The 17,238-nt window shown below is 41.0% G+C and overlaps 1 protein-coding gene across 2 annotated transcripts in view; it reads left to right on the top strand.

The window, feature by feature from the left end:
• slf1 (SMC5-SMC6 complex localization factor 1) overlaps nucleotides 1-17,238 on the top strand; it is a 36,539-nt gene that overhangs the window by 3,446 nt on the left and 15,855 nt on the right. For both annotated transcript variants that reach the window (XM_067607528.1, XM_067607536.1), the window contains exons 8-17: nucleotides 468-614; nucleotides 836-1,005; nucleotides 1,199-1,333; nucleotides 1,571-1,724; nucleotides 1,943-2,111; nucleotides 3,025-3,170; nucleotides 3,584-3,693; nucleotides 8,316-8,395; nucleotides 13,229-13,321; nucleotides 14,744-14,926. In XM_067607528.1, coding sequence (XP_067463629.1) covers nucleotides 468-614; nucleotides 836-1,005; nucleotides 1,199-1,333; nucleotides 1,571-1,724; nucleotides 1,943-2,111; nucleotides 3,025-3,170; nucleotides 3,584-3,693; nucleotides 8,316-8,395; nucleotides 13,229-13,321; nucleotides 14,744-14,926 — 1,387 coding nt within the window. The remainder of the gene's footprint in view (nucleotides 1-467; nucleotides 615-835; nucleotides 1,006-1,198; nucleotides 1,334-1,570; nucleotides 1,725-1,942; nucleotides 2,112-3,024; nucleotides 3,171-3,583; nucleotides 3,694-8,315; nucleotides 8,396-13,228; nucleotides 13,322-14,743; nucleotides 14,927-17,238) is intronic.

Genomic DNA, 17,238 nt, shown 5'->3' with positions numbered 1-17,238 from the left:
ACACATCTCTAAAATAACTGTGTTTCATCAAGAAGATCAGGTCATTCAATTTCCTTTATGTCATACATTTCAATGGAAAGTGACTTATAGAGCGAGGACGCATCATACTCAGGTCACTGATTTAACCACCACTGTCAGCTGATCTGAGAGTTTTGATTGGCAGACCTATTAACATTACTCTCCACTGTCCTGTCCATACCTTACCCAAGTGGATCTCCATCAGATTGCTATTATAAGTGCTCGTGTATTTCCATTCTGTACTCTCTGTACTCCATATGCTATTTGCCAATAGCTGACAGTCAGAAATGACCACAGGAACCTTTGATACCCATTCAGTTCCTATTTCCATTACCCTTCTGCCCTCGTTTTTTCCCTCCTCTTTCTGCTGTCCGTTTCTTTGAGTGCCATGTTTTCTCCTCTTTTCCATATACCTGTTAAATTTCATCATTGTTCTTTTATTCCTCTAGGCAACAGAAACAGACTTCAGCAATGTTGGTAGTATGATAGAGTGTGGTCTCTTCATTGAAGCCTTGGACTCAATCAGGAGTGCAGTGTTCCCAGGTCTGCTGCCACCAGCGCCATACCTGGTCTCCCTCTTAGAGTACGCACAGCAGGTAGGACCAGAATTACTAGACTGCATTAATTTTCACCTGCTGCTGCATGAGCCTCAGGGCCTGTATGAAAGTGTAACGTGTTTTGTAAGATTTCTCAAATTTCCTTCCTTTCTGGCATTTTACCAGGATCATTGTCATTGAACTAAACTGTAAATTGACATTCTTGCCGTACATCAAAATATCCACACCACTCAAACTGTTGTCTGTTTATTTTGTCACAGGGTCATGCCACAACTCTCTTCCTGAGAAATTTCCAGCATGTCATGTATAGCCTGCTCATTACCAATCCTCCCTGGCTGGCCCCCAGCACAGTGAAAAAATATTTTACTCAGGTGTTGCAGTGTCCTCGGTGTAAGACAGGCCTGTGGCCTTTTCTAAAGACAGCTATCAGGTAAACTTCTGAAATTTCAACAAATTATTCACTTAAAAATTTGTGCACCTTTAATTTCTTAGAGAGAGATACTTAAACTCCTCTTTCCATTAAAAGCAACCCTATTTGTGTAATTAGCAAACACTATAAAATTCATTGAAAAAGTAGTAGTAATTTCTTTCTCATATGTACTGTTCTTCCATATGTCCTTCAGTTACTGCCTGTCAAGTGAGTTCACATGTCACCCTCTCCCTGGACCTGCCCTGCCAACACTGTTACATTTCCACAGCGACCTCCTGGCATTTTTTCTCAAGCTCTTCCAGGGGGAACTCCACTCTGTCACCACTGGGTAACAACACAGATACACATTGTGGGAGATAGGGCAGTCCCTTTTGTTTGTTTGTTTTAAATGCATAGTCCTTTTCCATTCTGTTCATTAAAGGAGCCCCTAATCTTTGTTGCATGGATAGAATTGTGGAGGGATTTTCCCACAGATGTAACTTGCATATTCCAGAAATCCTCAACAAATCATTGTATTTTAACTGGTGTGTGCTGCTTCATTTACCCCTGCCTTTCTCTGTCTTAGGGATTTTCTATTGCTTCAGGGAGCAGGTGTATCTCAGGTATCAGCATCAGGCTCTTTGCTGTATGGAACCTTCTGGACTGTGTGGGAGCGCACCACCTTGTTGTCTTGTGCTGTGAAACAGCTTATCCAGCTTGTCGTGCAGGCTGCCACAGAGGTAAATATTATGGAATTTATACATTGTTATAATCATTTAGTTGTCTCATATCATTAATATCAACCAAAGTGGCTTCATCAGAGTTATAATCACCCAACAAAAATGTAGTTACTCTGATCTATTTTAGCTAGGATGGTCAGATTAGTGATGTGACTTGACCAAAGTCTTCTTAGAATTTACTAACTCAGTAGTGGGATATTGTTTATCTATCACTGTAGGACTATGCTGAGAGGGACGAGAAGCAGAAGCTGCATCTGGCGGCTACCCTTCTGGACCTCTTGTCTGTGTTGGTGGAGTTCTGGTGTCAGCAGCACTTCAAACTGAACCAGAACCTGGTGGAAAAGGGCCTGAAAGACCTAGCAGAGCATTTTGCCGTTATCAGCCAGGGTATGAAAATACAAGTGAAACAGCCGCAAGCGGCAATTCATGGGTTCAAACCGTTTTGCGCTCAACAGAGGGAAGCAGCTCAATCGGCCAAAATTTAAGTGTTGAGCAGCAACAAGTGGGTTTCAGGCTTCACAAAGGTGAGCAAAGTCACTTCAGCTAGTTTAGTTCTGTTAGAGAATGAGCAAATATGAAGATAGGCCACACCCACTTGCACTGATGAGTATGACACTTCAGATTTTGGTAAAAATTTGCCCCCCGGAGCAGGCACACCAATTTTGGTGAAATTCTGTCCACCTGGTTTTCAGATACACGTTTGTGGCATTTGTGGCGCCCACTGTGGGTTGGACTCAAAATGCTTTGGTAGAACTATTTCCAATCAAGGACTTAAGTTATGTGCCAAGAATTATGATTGGACAAATGGTTATTGAGTTATGGCCAATTTCCTGCTAAGCCCCGCCCTTTGCAAAGATATCCTCCATCATGGCGGACTTTTATGGTCCAAGAGGACATTGACCTGGACCTGTGGGTGAAATTTTAAGCCAATCAGGGGTGTGGCCTTTACAAAATTGCATTTGCGCCTTAATTACAGCGCCACCATCTGGCCGATTGGGCTCATATTTCTTGGGAAGCATTTGCACATTGTTTCCAGTTATTGGGCCAGAACGGTTCTACCCCTTCGGGATTTTAACCCTAAATATGTTAAAAAGTGAAATAAAATACATGAACTAATTTACTCAGTATTAAGCAGAAGAATTTGGATTTTATTTTTTGAATGTCTAATTATGCAATGGTGTAACATTTTGATGATGAATAATGAAATGTTTTTCTGACCAAGACAGCTTGCTTTTTTAAGTCAAAAGTCATATTTGACAGTATGGTATCTGATGTATTTTCCCTCTGTTCTGTCCTGTAGATGTGTCTCCAGCGGCTCTGGCGGAGCTGGTTGTCAGAGTGTCCTCCACCAGACTTAAGTTGGTGATGGCTGATGCCATATTCAGGAACCTCTGCTGCAGAAATGGATTCACTGTGGGAGATGAAGCCCTCTCTCTCAAGAAAATGGTGTGTATGTTTTTGGCTCTGATAAAAAGTCTGATAAAACTACATGTTTGTAAAAATATAGCAAAAAATAAAGGAATTGAATATACTTTAATGCAGATTTCAAATCTTTCTTATAAAAACACAGGTACATTGTAATTTTGTTGAATTTTTCAACTGTGCTTTTATATTATGGTAAAGAGGAATAAAACACAGATGCTCTGCATTAGTTAACTTGGCAGTGTGAAAATTCATATAGATTTCATTACAATGCTATGCTACAGAGACAAAGACTGCTAGTGTGGTCTACCCATTATGTTGCAATAGAACATCTGGCTTTCTCACTCACGGTTCGTGTCCCCTAAAGACACACAAACTTCCACTTACACTATAAAGGCACTGTCTAACCTTGTGTGTGTATGTGTGACTTCTGACAGGTGCTGTCCTACCTGCCTGCTCTGGGAAGTTTATCTCAGAGTCCCAGCGGTGCTCGCCGCAGGACTGAACCCACCTCCCACAGCTGCACCAGCCCGGGCACCGGCTGCGGGTCAGTTACACACAGCTGTCTGTCTATACCACTTTCAGTCTCAGTTGTATTTTCACAAAAGCCTGAAGCAGAACATGTAAGGACATACGTGCAGAGGTGGGGGCTGCACACAGTATAAGAGTCTAGGACACTAAATACATTTTTAATGAACTTAGGACAGTTTTTCCTCATTTCACTGTCTTATACTAGACTACATTCAACCAGGAGTAAATTTACTTATGTTTAAAGATCAACCTGGGAATTTCAAACGGCAGTTGTGTGCAGTTCATTGCAAGTCCATTGCTCTTCTCTGTCTTGTTCCCACTCTTTTAATTCAACATTTTCTGTGGTTGAGCAAAATTGCTTTGGTCAACTGCTTTAGATTCCCTCCTAGACATCACTTTCTTTATCAATGTGCGTTGCTACTTCCTCAAAAGTTTATGGCGCAATTCCCCCCTAAGATTTTTAAAAATGTACAAAAAGGCATGTATAACAGCATTCATTCATCTTGCTGGTTAGATGCATCGCATGTCTAAAATAGTAGAATTCTTTAACTAGCAGTCTGTCCCTCGACTGTCAAGATTCCACTCATAGGTGTAAGAGTAGAGAGTAAAACGGGTGAAAATGTACAAACTCGGGGGAAATCTTAGTGAAGGGGAACAAAGGAACACCTGGAGAGAGGGTGTGTGTGTGTTTGTGTGTGTGTGTGTGTGTGGGTGGGGTGGAGGAGCAGAGATGCATGAATGGAGGGACTGAGGGAAAGCTGGGGAGAGGCAAATAGAGGTCAGATGGAGCGTGAGGAGTTGGCATGTGATGGGTCATGCCCAGGTCTGATCCTATCAGTGCGTGCTTGCTGACAGGAGGGGTGCAAAGGGAGGTTAGACCCCTCCTCACACACACACACACTCATATACTGTACACTCATGCACTACTGAGTCTGATTTGGACAGGAAGCCGACAGATAGACAGACTAGGATATCCCATCAGGCCTTTGTGCCTTCCCTTATGACCAACAGCTCTCAGCCTTCACCCCCCTTCTCCACCTCTCTTAATCTGCCCTTGCATACTAAATCCCTCTTTGCCGTCTTGAACGCAATCACGTACACACACACACACTCTCCATAACCCGTATCAGACATCTGCTGTTCCACCAGCAGGTAGTTGGCCTGGAGAAGGGCAAGAGTCACCAGGGAGCAGGTTCATGTGAAGGCTACTGGTTCATGCACTGACCAGATCCCCTTTTCCTCCCATCACTGCTCTCTCTTTATTTTTTCCCCAAAGTTTGAAGAGTTCTGTTTATTTGAACATAGACATGAGAAGAAATGAAGGAAAAAACAAGGAATGCAATGTGTGTGGATGAGATAAAGAAATGCCAAAGGGTATGTGGAATCATTTGACCCTAAAAGAAAGAATGAAATCAAAATGACAAAGTCTGCGATAAACTGAGAACAGAAACCAAAAGAAAATCTTGTTTCTCCTTTTGCACGGCTGAATTCATGATATTATACATATCGTCAGCGATGTTGACACTGTTATGTTGACACATTTATAAAACTGACACACCCCTCAATCTCTTAAGCTTTCTCAACACAGTTCTCTGTTTTGCTTCAGTGCAGTTGAGGAGGAACTAAAATGGTAACATAACATTATTTTAGGAATATTTTATGTAAGAAATCAACTGTATTTATAGTTAGAGCACTTGTCAGTATTTCACAGTGCTTTACAAGACAAGTCAAAATATAAATAGCATAAATGTGATTGTGGTTTCAGCAGTGAAGTATTGATGTTAAATGGTTCTGTTTTATCTGCCTTTTCAAAGTGTCAGCTTGACACAAGATAAAACTCGGGCAAGATGTTGGGTGTTGAATTTATGAAAAGAGCCGGAGCAGGTCTTAACCGTTGAGCGGAGCCACACAACCCCTTTTATCTTTAATTTCTTGCTGTTAGAACACGTTAGGCTGGTTTACTATGACTTGAGGCTGCTGTAGTAGTGTATGAAATGATGGTGAGTGTGCTTCCTATACACCAACTGGCAGCCTGGCAACACAACACACATTGAAGCCAATCTGACAAGCTGGCTGATTAACTGACTTTAGATGGCTGTTTGACTTGCTGGCTGCTGTTGCCGCTGTAATTGAACTTAGGTTTTCTCCTACTGGCTTAATCACTCACAGTGTAGTGCTGTTATCTTTTCAAACCATTTGACTATGCCGTTATTTTGGCTTCATCTCTTAGAACCAGACCTGTGTGTAGCCAGAGTCAACTCGATTTAAGAAAGACCTTTAACTAGACTAACTCAGCAAATATTTGAACAAAAGAGGGACTTTCATCCATTTGGCTTTTTTGGCTGTGGCCTTTTAGTTGGAATTAAAGCAAGTAGAATGTAATATATAGCTTCTGCTTGCTGTGGCATTGGACATGCACTTTCATTATTCCTCACAAGTTTCTTGGGAGTCAGCCACCAAGGGCACATGCTGCTCCAGGCCTAGAATTGATAGCTGGGCCACTGACAGCATGCTGGTCTCCTAAAGTAGACCATGAGGGGAGGGGAGTCCGGGGCATATACAAGCCAGGTGCTGTCAACCTCCACAGCTGCCAGCCTATATGGACAGAGGACACTTGGTTGAAGTGGTTTGAGATGAGAAGTTGTACACCCTCATCAGTGCTTGATATTAAGGTTGTCCTGGGGACAGTAAAAATAACAAAGATATGGAGTCTGGGACAATTCTGGGACTGTAGAGAAACTTATTATTACAAATGAAATTATTACGTTTATGTGTCATGGAATAGATATCATTTTAATTGTAGGTGTTCAAATTTGAGAAATGCGAGGCGGTACATGCTCTACGCTACGTCACATAAAGACTTGCATACTTGCTAGTTTGGACTTGGCAAGCTCAACTCGGGCCACTAACCTCAGAGGACGGGAGGACGCAGCACGGCCATTCTGCAACTGGAACAGCAGCGTTCTCGCTGACAGCACCAGCTCAGCTTCAACATAACTACCTGACTGTACTGTGACAAAATAATCTCAACTCAAAGCTCCACTAATACTTTTTTTTTTCTCACAAAACAAAAACCTCATTGACAAAGGGATGCAGTAAATTATGGCATTCAGTCTGTAATGTAGATATACTAAAAACCCAAACTGTCATGTAACTTAATAAAATAAAACGAAATTTAATATAGACTAATCTGTTCATTTTAATACATTTATATATTTTGAAATGTGGTGATATCTGTACACATGGAGCCCCAGAGGCAGCGCTGTTGTTCTGTCCAGTAAAAACACGAAGCTTCAATTTAAAATTCAGACAAACTAATGTGGCAGCTACAATTGTTAGGTTTCATCTGTGAGACCAACATTTATCTTCCAAAAGGAATTATATCATATATCAAAATGCTGCAGAGACATAAGAGCCAGCAGTAAATTACTAAAGAGCTGCACAGAGCAGTTCATTGGATCTTGAAACAGGTTTGTATTTGCACTGCAGTTTGCAGTGATGCGTTTATTAATCAAACAGTTAGAAAAAACAATAAGCAGTAACTCAACCAATGACTAAAAGAATAATGAAAACTGACTGTGGACAAACACCTAGGGTGATATTAATTTTTATTAAGATATAAGTGCAGGGAACAACTAGCAGAACTTCCATGGCAGACCAGAGTGAGTCAATGAAGTGATGCGAGTTACTGAAACAAAGTTATTAAACTGTATTTGTTATGTAGAATGTAAAAAAAAAAAGGACTTCAATTTGGGACAATGGTTGTTAAGTCTGGGACAGTTGAAAGTAGAGTTCGGGACAGTTGCAGCAGGACTGAAGAAAAAAGTTAATTTCGATCCCTGACCCTCATCCCAGACACTCTTATGGACTCTCTCTCTCACACACACAGACACACAGAGCTTGTCTCATCTCTTCTCAGCCTTGTCCCTGCTAATAACAAGCAATGTGACAGGACGCGTGTTTCCTCCTCACTGCTGGGAGCTCCTTCCTGGCTTCTGAACAAGCCAATTACCAAGGAACAAGCCTCTTCCCTGTAATACGGATGGCACTCCGCTTCAATGCAGCGCACATGCACATGCACAGACGTATACACACAGACACCTGTCAGGCTTCATGCAGGCAGATCTCCCATACCCACTCACAGGACTAGTGACAGCCCACAGCTATTAGCACGCCACTACTTTGAAGAGGCTTCACTTTCTTTTGCTAGTTATTCCTCCTAATGTGCTTGCTCACATCGAATTCTCCGTCTCTGCGTTTGAGGCGTTAAGTGGGAGGAAAAGTGCTTTGGAGACGGGAACGGAGGATTGGGTGTGTGAAGTGTGTGTGTGTGTGTGTGTGTGTGTGTGTGTGTGTGTGTGTGTGTGGCCAACACAGTAGGGGTTTGACAGATATTGTCAGATTTCATATGAGATGATACAGAGCCATGAGGGATTCATTTGCTAATGGCACTTTTCACAGTACAGTGATGCCTGTTCCACTTTCTGTACCACTAGGCCTCCACACTGTCATACTGAAATGGTCAGTCATTGAAACTTTAGACTTGTTTATGTGAATCATGGGTAATCTCTCATTGAATTAGCTTAACGTGTCTATTTTCTCATAACCCCCTTGACTGTGGCCTTTGTCCCTGTACAGAATTCAGAACACTGCGGTGAATGAAACAAGCGCTGAGAAAGAGAACATCCCTAGAGGTCTGAACAGAGTAAACGCAGCAGGTATGGCACGTACATACACACACACACACACACACACAAACACACACACATACACAGGCCACTGCTTGACAATATTGCTGAACATTTGCAAGGAGCAGACTTTTAATGGACTGATGCACTGCACTAGGTCATCAGTAAAGAGCGACATGATAGCTCTGTCATCACTTTCAGTTTAATGAAGAGCACATAATGTATGGAGAGAGTGATTGATTTGCATCGGACCACACTTCCATCTAGTCAGCTGTAAGGGCAACTTGGCTGCATAAGTAGGCCTGTCGTGTATGTTCAGGGCAGAGTTTGGACCATATCAACACTTCTGCATTATGCCTCCTCCTCCACTCGTTCTACTTGCATTGAAATTCAACGCTGCTCTTTGTTTTGTTTTGCTTTTTCCTCATGTCTTATTCACCTTTTAAAAAAGTAATAGATAAATAAATAAATAAATGGCATGGCCAGAACTAATGGGTTTCTCGCACAAAACAATAACACATATTAGTACGCACAGTGCACCTCAGATCTCCATTTTAGGGATATTAAATGCAGCAATTAGGGTAGCACTGCAGATATACAGTGGCTGCACTGGTGGAACTTCCTGCAATTAGAGGCATGGCACTCTGTGTGAACTCTCGAAGGTGTCAGAGCTCATATCTCCCCCCTCCACCTGATCAGAAAGGCTCTGTGCTGGTGCGAAGGAGGGATGGAGGGTAAAGGAGAGAAGTGGGGGGGTGGGTAGGGAGGGCTGAGGCAGGAGACTCAAGGCTGTTGGCATGTGTTGTTTTTCCACTACGTGATCTCTATACCGATGCAGTCGGCATTAATTTTTGATGAACCATCGGCACAGCATCCTCCCCTCTCGCCCTCTCATCCCATCCCATCTCATCCCATTTTCTCCCCGACTCTCTTTCTCTTACAGGCTTTTTCAACCACATATGTAAGCTTACTTTCTTATATGCTGCACTTCTTTACTTTGGTGCCTCCATTAACCTTGGTATCTTTATCAAAGTAGCTGAGAAGAGTTGAGGGATTTAGGATAAACTTCTCTGTTTCAGTGTCTCATTATTCCCTGTTGGCAGAGTAAATGATTGAATCCTACATTAAAGGGGACCTATTATGCTTTTCCTTATTTTCAGTCATATATATAATGTTACAATGTCGGATGTTCATATTAAATGTGGTTAAAGTGTCAAAATAATGAGGTAAATGTATGTAGAAGTAATCCCTGTGATCAAAGAGCACTGGCTTCAGACTGCTCTGAATGCTTGGTTTCCAATGTTTTTTTCTACTTTCAGCCCAAGCCGTCATCGGCTCTTGACAGATTTCTCTATATGGTCATCTGCTCCACGCACAGTGCGTGAGTTCACTGCTCCACTCCGCTAACATTATGGCATTTTTCCATTCTTTTCATCTGCAGCTATTCATCAAACATCATCGTCACTGTGGCTGTTTCTGCTTGTACTATTGCTCCATGATTATTATTTCTAACTGATCCGCTGAACAAAGAGCTTCAAATATCTCCATATGTTATTGTGTGGACTATTTTTTAGCGCCTCTAATGAAGCTCTGCTAATTCGGTGAGGAACACGTTTAATTTCCTGTAAATTCTACTAGTAGGAAATGTTGGGTTTGCATCGGTGGTAACTTAACACGACTTTGTACAACTGCTGCTTGGCAGGCTCCCTGAAAGCTGGCCAATTTGAACAGAGTGGGCTCATCGGGAGGAGAGCCTTAAAGAGACAGGAGCTAAGACTGCCTAGAGACAGAGGCTGAACTGAGGGGCTGCATAATGGGCCAGTATATGATAAATAAGGGTTTTTTTGAAATGTGAATTATGCAAAGCTACTCTAGTGGAGTCCTAGAATAAAAATATAGAGCTGGAAATGAGCATAATAGGTCCCCTTTAAAATCCTCACCAGTGGGATTTTTCAATGATGGTCAGTTACGTCAAGGCCAGTAGTTGGTTTTTGGCACAATGAAAGCTTCAGTAATCTTGATTTTGGGGAACTGACATGCCGCCATTACTCTTAGCGCCAGCGAAAGCAGTAGTCTTCAAATAGTTTTAAATACATCCAATAACTGGCACAGAATACCTTCCTAACACATTCCTGACAAATAGCATTGTTACAGGCTTCCAGCAGCTTTCTGGTCCAGGGATCGGCAGGCCAAGCAACACTTTACAGGAGTGTAGCAAGCAGACTGAGGGATATAAAGAGCAACACATACATTTAACTTTTCTATTAAAGTGTGAAACGGGGAATTTATAGAAAAGGACAGGCGGATTTATCCTTTCCGTGCTTGTAAATGCTGAGCATGCAATTACCCCTATAATAGAGGCGTTGTGTCCAAATTGGAGCCATTAAAGTGATTTAACAGTGCGTGGATTGGCCCTGGCATTTGCGAGGATGTGTACACATGGGGTGTAGTGGAATGGGTGTTTAATCACAGCGTTTTAGAGCCCAGTAATAGCAGAGAAGTCCATGTAGAACACTGACGTGCCGCATGGTACAGCTTACTCATTAGTGACTGTAGTTTTTGAGTGGGCTCCACCCTCTGTTTGGGTGTTTTTGATTTTTGGATTGGAAATACCATTTTGCTTCATTGATTGCCTTCATTATTGTTACTCATACTGTACAACCATTTGAATATTTGTTTTCCAATGTCACATCCGCAAACAGCTGTGTACAGTTATATGGAAGTTAATATGATTTTACAATGCAGCATATATTTTCAGAATGAAAATGAGATTGAAATTATGAACTAGCGACAGTGTTTTAATCGCTGAGTTTAGATAAATGTTTAGTAAAATATCACCACAGAATAGTGGGTTAATGCACTGTATAGTGCCTTTAACTGGAATTTTGTATTGTATCTAAACATTTGCAAGAGTATTACACCAGGAATCGTCAAAAAACGGTATTCATTGCTGGTCAGTAAATTATTTGTGTGTGGGATTTCAGTGATTTGTTTTTGAGCATTCTAGTTTTTGAGTTTCAGACAATTTTTTCCATGTTACGTAGTATTATAACACATTACTGTTTAATCACAATACAGTTACAGAAATGTCATTTTTTGAGTTGGATATTAAAATGTCGTACTCCACCTGACTATGAGCATAAAGCTTGAAATAAGTTGTAGTGAAATAGCTACTATCAATGTGTTTGTTTTTTAGCATTCATTACAACCAATAAGTCACTATCTTTTTTTTAATCTTTATCTTTATCCAGTCTCCCCTCTGCCAACATTGCTCATTTCAAAACATTTAACAGCCTTCTCAGTGACCACAGACAAATTTGTATGATACAACCCTGCAGGGTCAACTACATGATGCAATAAGAAAATTCTCTAAATAAATTTAATAGTTTCTTGCGGAGTAGTGCTTCAGTATAGGACTACACCAACCATCCAATCATAGACTGTTTATAGAAATTAGATTTTAAGAGGTTTGTGCAGCAACATTTATAAGGGTAGTGAAATATTATAGTATATACTCTATGCATGCATAATTTTATAAAATGTAGTTGTTTCTGAACTGGATATAATCAACATTGGAAAAATGTTTGACTTTCAAAACTTTTAACTTCCCTCTGTTTGTGAGGTTTTGCATCACATTTTTAGAGAGAACATAAATGATCTTCCTTTTGATAAACAGCGCTTCCATTTCCCCCATTTTTTTTTTTTTTTTGTTTGTTATTTTTCCTCTCCTCAACCTCTTTACTACCACTGGATGGCATTTAATACATCTTCTGCATCCTCAAAGACACCTCCTGAAAGAAAGGAATTCTTCAGGATGAATAGGATCCAGCATTTTCAATATTTCCCCTACATGCTTTGAAATGCAGGAAACCCTTTCAGTCTGTCCTCCACTGCCTCTTCTTTCTTGCCCCCCTGTTTCCTCCCTCCCACTCCTCCTCCTCCTCCAGCTCCTTTTGCCCCAGTCTCTGCTCTGTGCATGCTGGAGTGGAGCCCCTGTACAGGCGTGGCGTCCTGGGGAGAGCTAGTAAAGCATTTATTACGGGCTTTGCAGTCCTGTATTATACTGGCAAGCACAGAGCCACTCATGCTTGGCCTTTAACTTCCCTCTGAAGTTCAGCCATACATGAAAAGAGGGGGCTCTGGCCCGCTAATATATTCCTGATTTAATATTGTATCAGAAAAAGTGAGGGACGGGGTAAAGAGGAGAAAAAAGGGGGAGGAAAATTGTGTTTAAAAATGTAAATGGAATCCTTGAGAGGTTTTTTCCATGCCTGTTCACTGGTAGTTTGCTGATTAAATATCACGTGGTGACACTGGCAATGCCCAGCGGAGCTTTTGAACCCTGGATCTGTGAAGAATCCTTTTCGAGGCTTTGTGCGTGGGCTGTCTACCATAACTTCCTCTCAAGTAACAATATAGGGATGAGCGGACAGGAAGCAAGACCACTTTCTCACCACTACATTCAATCACTTGCCGACAACCCCGATATTAACTTTGTTGGGCTCGGGGTGTAAGTGGGTAATCTCTGTCTGTAAAAGAGGAAAAGAGCGAGGCGAATTTGCCCAACTCTCCATCTTTAATTTTTTTCATCCCTTTTTTTTTTCCCTTGAAAGATCTCCCCCTTTTCTCATCAGTCTTCTTAATTTGCATCCTCATTGGCGGGTCGTACTTTTTTAGGTCAGGCTTTTTTTTTTTTTTTTTTTTTTTTTGGTGGTTGGGGATGGTATTTTATTGGTGTGTTCACCATATGGAGGGGGACAATGGGCAGGACATCGGGCACACCCTAATTTCGGATTTCTCTCTTCTCTTCCGCCTCTTCTCTCTTTTGGGTGTGTTTGTCCGTTGTGTGTGTCCTGGTCGAAGGAGAGACCCTCCTCCACAGAGCTTGCAAGAGGAACCAAGTGGAAACAGTGCTTCAGATCCTGGCGCTTCCTGGCACGGACGTCAATGTTAAAGGTAAGACTTTCTTGCTTTCCCTTTCTCTCACCGTCATCTCACTTCACTCCCACTGTTTGCTCTAGGGTTTCGAGGAGCGATTAACATTGAAGAAAAAAAGAGGAGAGAAGAAATAGGAGTACGTGTGCGTCATCATTGAGGTTAACCTTTAGCTAAAATGTAAAGGGTGTGTCTAGGAAGAGTGGGATGAGTTTGGAGGCTTAGATTTATAGATTTAGAGTCACTTTGCTAAGTGACTTGAACGCCTTTTGATATTTCAGAATGACTTTCTTTTGTCCCTTTAGGTCAAATATAATGACTTGTCCTCCTTTTATGGAAATGTTGTGCTGTTTCAAAGGTTTCTCCGATTTTGTAATCACCCTTTAATAGCAACCTAAATGAACTTGCTTCTCGGTAGGGGGCTTATGCAAGAGGTGATGTCCAAAATGTGATCAGGCAGAACTATGTGCAAAATGGTAAAATAAATTACCGCTGTCACCTCGCAGTTGTCTGCTAAAACGAGGCCCGTGGTAATTGAGGCAGAACATTTTCGGTCCTTTCTTGTCAGATAAAACAGATGTACGTTATGATGTGCTCCAAATGGGCTTTTTTAATATTCCTTGGGACTTGACTGTCCTTTACCATTGTAATTTTGGAAAGTAAGGGTGTAAAACAAGACAATATAGGCTAAACTAATTGGATGTTTCTAGGAAATGCTGGTATTTTTATAATTATGCATGATGTACATAAACGCTGTTTAGAAAACTCCCGAAACAAGAATTTTAAACATTCTAATGGCGCATTGATTAATAAATCTCAATCCCTAACAGCCTTATCTCAGTCATGTTAATGTCCTTTGTCTCATGGCAGTGGAACAGACAGATGAGTCATTGATAGCATTTGTTAAAAGTTCTTCTAAAATTTTCTGGCTTTAACGCAGAGTTTAAAAGTCTGCACCACTTTCAATATTAGTTTAAACCATTTTTCAAGGTGTCTCTTGTTAGTTTCTCTCAATCTGTGTACAGAGTTCCTCCTAATACCTCTTGGTAGCTCACTCATTAGCTGAGTTGTTAGCATTTAGAGCTCAGCGCTAACCAGCGACTTAGCTGCGATGCAGTTGGTTAACCTTCTCACGCCACAAGAAGTCTTTTCAAATCTTTTTTTTTTATACTCCAATTAAACTTTATTGCCTAATACTGTCATTTTGGAGATTTACATATGTGTTCAACTTCTTGCTACCCATATTTCTGCACAAAACATTGTACTTAATTTACTTTTTCCAGAAAGCGCATTCTTCAAATATCGTTTGTTTAAATGAACCTTTTTAACCTTAAAGGATACAAAATAACAATTTGTTTATACCTAGTTTATTTATCTTTCCTATTGAGTAAGCATTATTTGTGTGTTTGTTTGTTTGTACATGTGCTTTTGTTGACCATTTAGATCATGCAGGCTGGACTCCCCTGCATGAAGCATGCAACCATGGCAGCACAGCATGTGTAGAGGCTTTGCTACGTCACCACCCCGCCCCTGTCATTAATAACCAGGTGAGAGGAGTCAGTCCTCTGCACGACGCTCTGCTCAACGGACACATGGATATCGCCAAAATGCTTCTGGAGCACGCAGGTAGGTCAACTTCACCAACACAGATGAAACTCTTTGCTTTTGAGTGCGTTAAGTGGTGCAACATGACAGAAAGATTTACTGTCTCAAGCATACTCAAATATGTATAGTTGATTTAATTTCTGATGGTTTAATGATGGGTAAATATTGATAGTAAGTAAGTAAATAAGTAAGTAATACTGCTTATGCAAAGCGATTGCTAAGTAGCACATCAGTACTTTTGTGAGTGCTGAGTGATTTACACAGGTCTGTGGTTGTTGGCATCCAAGCTGTTGAATGCTGACATTCAGCAACACTCAAGAGTTGGCTGCAGTGTCGCATTCACAAGCTAACATGTGATTAGCTGAGTCATTTTTCTAATCTATACAACAGATGGATGGAAGTACATGAATGCACCAAGTCTGGCAGACTTTTCAGTCGGTCCATTTCTGCAACATAGAAAATGATTATAATAAAAATGCAAAACTATCTTCTAAATAAATACAAACTAAAATTATAAAAATGTATGTTGCTTGTCAATGCTCTGAATGTGACTCAGCCAATCAGAATAGGAGCAGACTTTTTTATTTTTTTCAATTAGTTTATTCTGTAGTAGATTTTTAACCCAACCTGTGTCACTGTCAATACCATATATACGTATACATAAGCATGTTCAATTAAAAATGGTTCTTCTAACTCTGTGGCACATGTTTATATTTCCTAATTGGATGGTATAAACCCGACTGTTACCATATGTCTCCATGTAATCCATCTTCCTTGAAGCGATTCATTAAACCAAATGGTCCCCGTCACATTGATGGAATCATATAATGTTAAAATAAAACACCTTTAACTTGTCTGGCCAGTCAGCTGCCAAGAGAGCTAATCTGTAGAATTAGCTATTTAGCTAATGATTTACTGCAGTGGTGGGCTGAGTGTCACTGCTGCTGTAGCCAAGACAAGCTTTCAATTTAATGTAGCCGACAAATGTAGCTGAGCTTACTGACGGATTGAATGCTGCTTTCGACCTTATTAGCAAGGCCAGTTTTATCTTAACTAGCTTCATGGTAGAGCGAGGAACCTGTTGACACTTGATATTGACAGAGTATCAGACATGAGGTCTTTTTAAAGGGTCACTCCACTAATTTTACACATCAAGTTCAGTTTATTCATCACAGAGAGTACTATTCAGCCCGTGAAAACGGTTGTATAATGTCTTCTTAAAGACTTCCTAAAACTTCCTAAAGTCTGAAAAAATAACCCAGATGATGTCATCAGGGTTCATTCAGCTTGGGCTTAGAAACTTCATATTTCTATATGAAGCCTGTGCTACAATGTGAGGGTGTGGATTTTAAAGACATGGGCATTTACAAGGCGGAGAAGATCTAATGAAAGCTGCTATTGAGTTGCATTATGGGAAATGAAGGATCCAGTGTTTTTGGAAATGTCAGACTAAAAGTCAAGATTTCTTAGGCTCTGCTGCTTGGATTTTGATGATTCTTTTTAAAATCTCTTGTAAATCTCTCAACTGTATGGAAATACAAATCTAAATCAGTGGACTACCCTTTTATTGTGTACTCAGTTGTTAACAATTTGTGTGTTATCTGAGGGTATTTTTATTGGTAGTATTGTGGTGAAAGTTATTGGACGAGGACAAGACAAGCTCAGGTTGAAAAACTGATTTTTAGATAAGATGCAAATACATTTCTACTGCTATTTACGTTTACCTACAGTGCCTGAACACTTAAGACTTATAGGCTGCACATATACAGTGCAACAAGGACAAACAGAATTGGTGCTGGGTCCCAGAGGCCGTAGCGGTTGCCTACTTCTTCACTGTATGAATTCTAGATCATCTATATAATCTCTCCCTCTGCCCCCAATGCTTGTCTTCATAATCCTCATGCAATCCTGCACTACAGTGTCTGTCCAAACCGATTATGCTATCACCTCATAAGATGTCTGTTAATGTCTTTTTGACAAGATTAAAGGAGTCAGGATCTGCCGCTCGCGAAATTCACATGCAGGTTTTTGTTGGAATGTGTCACAACAGAACTAGTTTGTGCGTCTGCATGTTCGCGTGCCACATACAGTCTGAGCTCAGGGGGGTTGAAGTGAGCGTGACGGGTGTCAGAGCTCAGGAGAAGGTGGCATAGCTGGGTGTATGGCAGCAGGTGGCAGAGGAGGTGTGTGTGTGTGTGTGTGTGTGTGTGTGTGTGTCTGTGTATTTGGTAGGATGGGGAGGGGGTGCCATTTGCCATCGTTGAACAAGTCTCTCATGTAACATACCTCTGCCTCCGCTCACTTCTCAGTTTGACTAATTATAGTTAATTTGA

Source organism: Thunnus thynnus, chromosome 2, assembly GCF_963924715.1.
Source record: "Thunnus thynnus chromosome 2, fThuThy2.1, whole genome shotgun sequence".
Taxonomy (NCBI): Eukaryota; Metazoa; Chordata; class Actinopteri; order Scombriformes; family Scombridae; genus Thunnus; species Thunnus thynnus.
The sequence above is the reverse complement of the archived record's forward strand: the minus strand, read 5'-3'. Positions and strand labels throughout refer to the sequence as shown.